This window comes from Orycteropus afer, unplaced genomic scaffold (genome assembly GCF_000298275.1).
Source record: "Orycteropus afer afer isolate SDZICR_OR568_19922 unplaced genomic scaffold, OryAfe1.0 scaffold00327, whole genome shotgun sequence".
NCBI lineage: Eukaryota > Metazoa > Chordata > Mammalia > Tubulidentata > Orycteropodidae > Orycteropus > Orycteropus afer.
In genome coordinates, this window is record NW_006921914.1 from 3226926 (window position 1) to 3236247 (window position 9322).

General features: G+C 43.7%; 1 protein-coding gene across 1 annotated transcript in view; it reads right to left on the reverse strand.

Moving 5' to 3' along the window:
- The window catches only part of BTK (Bruton tyrosine kinase), a 35767-nt gene that overhangs the window by 10681 nt on the left and 15764 nt on the right, over nt 1-9322 (reverse strand). Inside the window, exons 5-11 of the mRNA XM_007952183.1 lie at nt 5832-5960; nt 5436-5503; nt 3906-4093; nt 2993-3055; nt 1492-1546; nt 1113-1192; nt 702-765 (exon numbers count right to left, since the gene is read on the reverse strand). Coding sequence (XP_007950374.1) covers nt 702-765; nt 1113-1192; nt 1492-1546; nt 2993-3055; nt 3906-4093; nt 5436-5503; nt 5832-5960 — 647 coding nt within the window. The remainder of the gene's footprint in view (nt 1-701; nt 766-1112; nt 1193-1491; nt 1547-2992; nt 3056-3905; nt 4094-5435; nt 5504-5831; nt 5961-9322) is intronic.

Here is a 9322-nt window from a genome sequence, read left to right on the forward strand (position 1 = left end):
TTCTCAGTGAAACTGTTCCCCTGAATCGATGCCCTCACCAGTCTTCCAGTTTTTAGAATTTTTGAAGGACTTAGAAACTGGCCTCTGATGTTTTCTAACCTGAATGTTCTTTGAAGGAAAGGACCTTGCCTCATAACATTCCTTTCCTGTGTGCTTCTCTCTGTTCTTCTTTTTTCTTTTCTTTTCCTTTCTTTTTCTTTTTTTTTTTTTTTACAGCGATTGCCCAGTTGAATCTGATTCATGGTGACCCCAGGTTTGTCAGAGTAGAACTGTGCTCCATAAGGTTTTTAATGGCTGAGTTTTCAGAAGTAGATCGCCAGGCTAGTACTGAGGAAATTTCTGAACACACATTGGGAACTCAATAAACAGTTGCTGACCCATCAACCACCAGGGTCTTCTGTGTCTTTCCTTAGCACTGAGCATTTAAATCAACTGATCAACCACCAAAAGAAGAATCAGTCCCTGCTGGGTGTCAAGTCTACCTTTGATCACCTCCTTACTTGACCTCTGTCCGGCTGGATAGGGGTGAATTTTCACAACTGATCCACACTCCCCTTATTCTTCCCCTTGCCACTGTGTCCTCGATTGCTTCTCTAGGTGTTTGTAACATCTTTCTTTTCAGTTACCCATGACTCACCTGCAGAATTATGCTGATGGTAGTTGATGAGTTCAGGGATGGTGCTGAAAAGGTGCTTCTCAGCCAGGTAATACTGGCTCTGAGGTGTGGAACACACAACATAATGGCGTATCACCCCTTGAGGATCCCTGAGGAAGTAGAAGCTGTGTCAACAACTTGGGAACCAGTGTCAGTGGGACTCAAGAGGAAATGCAGGACAAACAGGAGTGCATAAATATGAGGGGCACAGGGGGAGGGTTATAGGGTAGGGAGGGGAGGAGACTGGGTTAGGGTTGGACATGGCGAATGGGGAATGAAACTAAATGTACATGTTACGTTGAATGTAAAACAAGCTCTTAAAAAAAAAAAGTGAAGTGAGATGAGTTTTACATTCAAGGGACAGAGGAATGGGATGGGGCCCACCATGAAGGAACTGTTGGGAGGGCACCCCCCCTTCCTTCCTTTCTTGCCAGCACCTTGGAGTAGTAATACTTACCCTGTCGATTTGGCAAACACAGACACGGTGTATTTTCCAGCTTTGCTGGAGTCTCTAACAATGAAACCTCCTTCTTTCCCCTGAAACCATGAAAAAGAAGCTGACTGTAGGAGGAAGTAGTGCTTATCCCTGCATCCCACCTGCCCAAACCTGAGAGAAAACAGAAGCCCTGATTTTCCTGCCAAGTTCCATGCTTGAGCTGCAGCCTCCTTGCTTTTGATACTGAGAAGTGGAATTGGCAGCCCATGGATGGTGGCCTTGTCACTGCCTTGCCTGGAGGTGGTGGGCAGCAGCAGGCCCTTAATTCAGAATCCTTGCTTATTGTGCAAGGACAAAGCTGCTTGCTTGTCCCCATATTTGTTTATGGTCTAACACTTACCTCTTGCTTTAGCAGGTGCTCAGCTTGACTCCGAGTCATGTGTTTAGAATACCACCTAGAAAGGAAAGGTGCTTCAGTGGCTCTGAGGCCATGTAGTAATCAGTTCAGAGGTTAGAGTGACCTCCAGGGCTGGTCCATGTCACTGTTTCAATCAATTCACTCAAACCCTCTTTTTTGAGAGCCTAGCATGTGCCTGGAAAGGAGCTCTGGTGGTGTAATGGTTAAGCCATTTGGCTGCTAACCAGAAGGTTGGCAGTTCAAATCGACCAGCTCCTCTGTGGAAGAAAGATGAGGCAGTCTGCTTCTGTAAAGTAACCCAATGGGGGTCACTATAAGTTGGAATTGACTCAATGACAGTAAGTTTTTTGATCATGTGCCTGGAGGAGCCAAGGGGGCACAGTGGCTAAGTGTTCAGCTGCTAACCAAAAGGTCAGCAATTTGAACCAAGCAGGCACTTTGTGGGAGAAAGATGAGGCAGTCTGCTTTCGTAATGTACAGCCTTGGAAACCCTATGAGGCCAGTTCTGCTCTGTTCTCGAGGGTTGCTATGACTCGGAATTGACTCAGTGGCAATGGGTTTGGAGCCTGTGCCTAGCACACTGTCTGCTTTTCCCAACCCAGCTTGGCACCAAAGATTCATGGAAATGGACAGGGGAGAGTCAAGGGACCAGGGCTCTCAAAGACAATCCACTTCTGTGATTATGAAGAAAAAGACAATAGAAGTTTGGCGTTTTTACCCTTTGAAATGTTTCCTATCAGGCTGTCAACTCTGGTTCTTCTGGACCTGGGAGGTGTTTGGTTACCTCACCAGCTCTCATAAGCAGAGGGTGTTTGAGGCGAGAGTAAGAAATAGGTATTAACTTGGGGTGGTAGCATCATTTGACCCAGTCAGCACTGATTTTTTTTTAAATTGGCACTTTTAATATGTGCAGGTGTCCCCTGCTTTTTGAAGGTTTGCTTTACGCCACTTTGCTTTTACGTATGACCTCCATTAGTACCTATTTTCTCTAACCAAAAAAAAAAAAAATCCAAAGAGGATTTTTACTTTTAGAAAGAAAAAGCAAAATTAGCATTCAGATTGTTTTGCAACAAGCTGTTAAGGAGGCAGCCTGCACCCAGAGCTTGGAGAGTGGCATTGCTAAGCTCCCTCTCAGGTAACTACACTCAGCATCTTAGCATCAAGCTGATGTAGCTTTGAACTGTATCTGTGAACACTATATGTTAGTGTTATTTTAGGTTTTATATGTCGTTTGGTATGATTTGGTAGGTTAGTTTTTTGGGTCTGGGAACCCTCAAAAAATTTTGCCATACAAAATAATGGTAATTGCTTCTTCACTTTATGCCATTTTGGCTTAGGAAAGGTTTCCTTGAAATGCTCTACCTTCAAATAGTGGGGAAAACCTGTATCTTACAATTAAACATTTGTTAAAGGCATAAAAAAGATATATACTCTATTCTGTTCCTCCTGGAAGATTGTGCGCTGCGAACATAAGCATACTCACTCATACATTTCTATGGAGTCTTCTGCCTCCGTGACATAGTTACTAGGGATGTAGCCTTCCTCCCTGTAGAGGAGACAACATGGTAGATTATCCGGCATCTCCTCATTTTGCGGGAGAAACAGATTCATATACCCATATCTCTGGGCTCAAAACCAATCTCAAATGGAGGTATATTTATATCATGTCCCTCTCACAAAGAGAAAAGAGCTCTGGTGGCCCAGTGCTTAAGGCATTTGATTGCTAAGCAGAAGGTTGATGGTTCATAACCCACCAGCTGCTCCACAGAAGGAAGATGAAGCAATCTACTTCCGTAAAGATTTACCACCTTGGAAACCCAGTGGGGTCACTGTGAGTCACAATCAGCTTGATGGCAATGGGTTTGGGTTTTAGTTCTCTCAAAGGGGATCATGTCTCTGATGCATGGTTAGGCCACTTAAGTGGATGGCCTCTACTCATGTGACATTGGTTCTATGTGCATGACAACATGTGAGCCATACCCTACAGGCTCAGAGTGGTGGCAGAGCCCTATAGAGAGCTACATGGTAGGAAGTGCCTGGAGAGATCATATTCACTTTGGCACATAGCAATCAGGATACTGAGCAGGGGAATTAGGCTGCAGGGTTTTGCAAGGGTGTGGAGTGAGTGTGGAGTTGGTAGGGAGCTCTGGTGGTGTAGTGGGTGAGGCCAAAAGGCTGCTCACCAAAAGGTCAGCGGTTTGAACTCAGCAGTGGCACTGCAGGAGAAAGATGAGGTAGTCCACTTCCATAAAAATGTACAGCCTTGGAAACCCTGTGGGGCAGTTCTGCTCTGTCCTATAGACTCATTATGAATCAGAATCAACTCCATGGCAGTGGGTTTGTTTATTAGTGGAGTGGGTGGGCACAAGGCTCAGGAATGGCTGGCATGAACTCACCCATTTTTATTCCGAGCTCTCCACCACGGTAAGTTGCTTTCCTCCAGGATAAAATACTCTTCACCCTTTCGCAACTGTAGGTCATTTGCATTCATTGGCATATAATCATAAAGGGCTACCACCTTTTTCAGCTCACTTGTGGAGACAGGGGTTGCTGTTGGCTCAGGGGGTAGTGGCTTTTTCAAGATCTACATAGTTAGGAGGAAAAAGTAGCGGGGATTTGGCTAGATATAAAGCATTCTGATAATCTCCCCCAACTTTCTGACTTACCAGAGACCCCATTCTAACCAAAATCAAGCATTAAAAAAAGGTCTATTTAGCGTTCATTGAACAACCATCTTTAAAACACCAGTGGGGGGTTCTCAGCCTGGGTTGTGCACATTAGAATCACCTGTTGTTTTTCTTAGCTGTCATAGAGTTGGTCACCAGCTCATGGTGATCCTGTGCACAATGGGATCCATAGTGTTTGCATTGGCTGATCTTTAGAAGTAGATCCCCAGGGCTTTCTTCCCAGTCCATCTTAGTCTGGAAGCTCCGCTGAAATTAGTTCAGCCTCATAGCAACACACAAGCTTCCAATGACAGACCAGAAGTGGCTACTTGGTGCATTGACCAGGAATCAAACCTAGGTCTCTAGCAAGGAAGGTGAGAATTCTACCACCGACTACAACTACCCGCAATGGAATCACCTAGAGCGCTTTTAAAAATCCTGACACTCAGGCAGTTTCCCAGACTAATTACTAATTACATCAAAATCTCTGAGAGTAGAACCCAGGCATCAGTATATTTGAAGCTTCCTAGGCAAATACCATGTACAACTAAGGTTAGAAAACCTACTTGGCACCGAACCAGTTAGTTGGTCTAGTAAGTGGCTCAGAACCTCAGTTTCCATATTTGTAAAATGAGTGTAATAATATCCGTGTTGCTTACTTACAATATAGGATAAAGGATGTTTTAGACCTCAAAGAGTAACCCCCCAAAAATCAAATTTTAAAGTAAAATGTTAGTGGTAGATTCTAGGTGTTGTTTACTGTTCAATTTTTTCAACTTTACTGTATGCTTCAAATTTTAAAAAATAAAATGACAGTGGAAATACCAAGCTTTGTGAGTGTGCTTCAAACACATGATTAGATTACATTGTTGCCAAAAGCACTCTACCTTTCCAGTGAAGAGGAAGTCCTAATAAGCAGGACAAATCCTCTGTCCCAGGAAGAATGCTGATTAACATTGCCAAAACCCAGGGGAATTCTAAGACTCTAGTGTGTTTCCAGGGAGCTCTGGTAGCATAGTGCCTAAAGCACTTGACTGCTAACCAGAAGGCTGGAGGTTCAAACCCACCAGCCACTCCTTAGAAGGAAGATTGGGCAATCTACTTCTGTAGTGATACTGCCTCAGAAACCCAAGGAGGGGTCGCTATGCCTATGAGTCAGATCTGACTCAATGGCACATAACAACAACAACAGTGTGTTTCCAGGGCATGACTGTAAATTTCCATCTAAGCAGTAGCACCATCCAATTTCCCCCAATATACCTGGTCCTCCTCAGGAGTGGGAGGAAGAGGCTTTTTCGTCTTCCGGTGGGAGCTCCCAGGTTTTAAGCCTGAAAAAGAAGAAGCCAGTGACAATACAGAATGTATTTCAGGAAAGGCTTCAGGGTCAGGTTTAGTCGGGAACTTGGCTCCTGTACGCAGTGCCTTTAGGTAAGGTAGAAAGAGGATGGGTGGATACAGCCCTGTGTCAGGGCACACAGCTTGGAGAGCAGAGCCTCAGCTGGACTCCCATCCCCTCTCCCAGGCCCCTTTGTGCCAGGGCCAAAAGGAAAAACCATGCGCAATGTGTGCCTGGGTTTGGCAAGTTGGGTTAGACTCTTGGAGAGTGATGGAAATAGAGTCAGAGGAGGAAGAAATTATACTGATCAGATCTCTTACTTCCATTCCTGTTCTCCAAAATTTGGCAGCCCATGGCATTTTTGGCCGTCTGCGAGCAGCAAAGATACTGCCCATCAATCCAGAAGCAAGGGTGGTATTTCTGTACCAGATCACTGTTGTACCGGATCACTGTTGCAGGAGAGAAGAGAGAGAGAGAGAGATCACATCTGACATGAGGGAGAAACCGTCATTTGCATGTTTTCCTCTTTGACTGGGCTTAGTGTTTGAGCTTCAAACAACTGTCCCTTCCTCATCCACCCTGAAAGAAAAAAGAGGACAGAACCAGTTGGCTCACATGACTAGCCTATCTGCCGTGTGCTCTGGCCCTGCAGAGTTCTGTGAAGTTCTCTCCAGTGGTCTGTTGTGATGACTATCTGCTGACCAACAAGATAAGGATATCTGATGTTTCTGGAGCCCAAGAACAAAAATATGTTATCTTTGTTTTCCCAGTAGACATTACCATCTTCCTATAAGTAGGGCAGGTATTGATTTGATGTCCATTTTCTGGAAAAGGCAACCAAAGTGCCCAAGCTAAACTTGTACTCCGGTGTTTAACGTACCAAGTTCCCAGGTCTCTGAGTGATCTTTTATGGAGATTTGGCTTAGTGAGAATTTCTTGATTAAGTTTTCTCTGTTAGTAGAAAAGTCAACAGAGCTGAGATCAGGGGCAAAATTATTGGTGGGAATGAAGGTGATTCTGGCTCTAGAATAAACATGGTGCCAGTCTTCTTAGGGCCACTGAGCTGGGTTGAACTCATTGCTGGACATGAACATAGCTCCACTTTCCTTACAGGCTTGTGAGACTCAAAGGTCTCCGAGAAGCCAAATTACTTTATGAAGAATGGGATGCTCTGCAGATAGGATGAATTTATATGACTGTTCTTAACACTGTGACATTTCAGGAACTGTTACAACAGTCATCCAGGAATCATGACAGATAACCAAGGGAAGCAAAGACAGTGCTCCAAAAAATAACTGACATTAATAAGCACTGCAGCAAACCCAGGCTGGTGTAAGAACTCGCATATTTTAGAACATACACATTTCAGCATTTACTTCTAAGAAAAATCCCTGGAGCCCTAAAAACAAAAAGAAAAATCTTTCCTCTGTAGAGACCAACTCAAGTCCTTAAGAACGTGCTAGTTACACTTGACTCACTTTGTGAGTAATCCCCAATTGATTTTGGAGGAGGCCTAGCAGCTTCTGGTGGGCAGGTGTGTTTTGCAAGCAAACGAACAAAAATGCTATTTTTTTAAAAGTGCTATCTTAATGCTTTTCTAAACATGGATTTGAGACTTTAGCTAGTCTATCACGCTTGGTAAAGTAGAGGGTCAGAGAAGAAGAGGAAGACCCTCAATAAGATGGATTGACACAGAGACTACAATGATGGGCTCAAGTATAGCAAGGATTGTGAGGATGGCACAGGCCAGGCAGGGTTTTGTTCTGCTGTACACAGGGTTGATATGCATCTGAGCCAACTCAACAGCACCTACCAACAGCAGCCACTATCCCTTTCCCACCCTCACTATTTGAGCACTCTTCTTTGCCACTGGAGAGTCATTGGATGGTGCAAATGGTTAAACACTCAACTGCTAACCAAAAGGGTGGTGGTTTGAACCTATCCACAGGTACCTCAGAAGAAAGGCCTGGCAATCTGCTTCCAAAAGGTTACCACCTTGAGAGCCCTAAGGAACACAGTTCTACTCTGCACACATGATGTCGCCATGACTCAGAATTGACTTGATGGCAACTGGTTTGTTTTTAGTTGGTTTGCTTTTTTCTTCACCATTGTACCAATGGTAGGGTGGGAGTTGTTCACATGGGGTACAGGCAATAAGAAGCTTCATGGTCTGTAGAGAATTTACAAATAAAAATAAAACCAACAAAAGTCCATCTGCCTTCATCTTTTACCTTGCACTGGCAATTCTGAATACATCAGAGGGATAAACTGCTCCTCCCTGCAGGACTTAATTGCTGATTGCTCTCACCACCTCCCTTCTCTACCTGCCCCCCATGCCACTACCCTTCACCTAGAGATTTGAAGACCCTCACATCCTCTGTGTCTTCTGCCAAAAATACTTAATTGACAACAGGCTACTCTGATAAATTAAGTTATGCTAATATGCTATGAGTGAAAATAAGGCTTTCTCCCCTTCTCTACCCTCCCCATCCCCAGTACAGTCATCAAGAACCCTCCCTACATCCCCAAATACAAACACACCTTGTTTTATTGTTCTTCGCTTTATTGCACTTCACAGATACTTTTTTTTTTCTTTTTTTACAAATTGAAGGTTTGTGGCAACCCTGCATTGAGCGAGTCTGTCAGCACCATTTTTCCAACAGCCCATGCTCACTTTGTGTCTCTGTGTCACATTTTGGTAATTCTCACACTATTTCAGGCTTTTCATAATGCTTTTTCACACTTAATAGACTACAGTATATGTAAACATAACTTGTATGTGCACTGGGAAACAAAAATTTTATGTGACTCGCTTTATTGTGATATTTGCTTAATTGTGGTGGTCTTGAACTGAACACATGATATCTCTGAGGTATGCCTGTAATGATTGCCTCTTAAAAGTGTCCTTGAAGATGAGATCTCTTCTTTTGTTGGCTAATCCAGAGCTGGTATTTCCAGCTACTTAGGAGAGGATTACAAAAGCAGGGTGTCCTAGTGGGAGGACTAGGGAAGCCCTGTCTGAGAAGCACTAATAGTTGGTGCACGTTCTCCAAGTACTTGATGGGCTAATCTCTTATAGCCATATTTATCAGCATAGCTATAATTGTGTTTCAGGCATGAATGAATCATTCCTCCCCATATTGGTCTTTGGAGTTACACTAATGCCATCCTTTCATTCATTTTGGTGAGATTGGGTCATTTGTTTGCTCTTCAAGTGTCTATTATGGTAAGTTCTATTGGCCTTGACCAAATGAAGGTTGAAGAGTGAATGTAGACCAAAATCTGTGGGGCTGTAACATAAAAATGTCTGCTGCCATGTTCAAGGAAATAGAAGGAGAGGGGCCATGGTTAAGGTCTTCAGGGATACAACCTATGCATGGAAAATGCCATTGAAAAAAAAAAAAAGTGGCACCCGGATATGAGATCCAAGAGGCCTTACTTTGTTAACTGAGGTATAACTTACATATAATAAAGTGCACAGATCTTGAGGTGTACAGCTAGCCACATTCATCTATAACTGTTTAACCACCATCACCCATAGCCAGCACCTCAGAAGATCTGCTCATACCTCTTCGCAGTCAATATTTCTGCAGAGGTAACCAGTATTCTGATGAGTTCCCTTTTCATGTTAGTAATTTTCAATTGGTGCATTTCATCCCAAAACAAAACAAACCAAACTCACTGCCATCAAGTCAATCCTCACTCATAGAGACTCCCAATGGGTTTCCAAGGCTGTGAACTTAACAGAAGCAGTCTGCCTCATCTTTCTTCTGTGGAGCAGCTGGTAGGTTCAAACCACTGACCTTTTGGT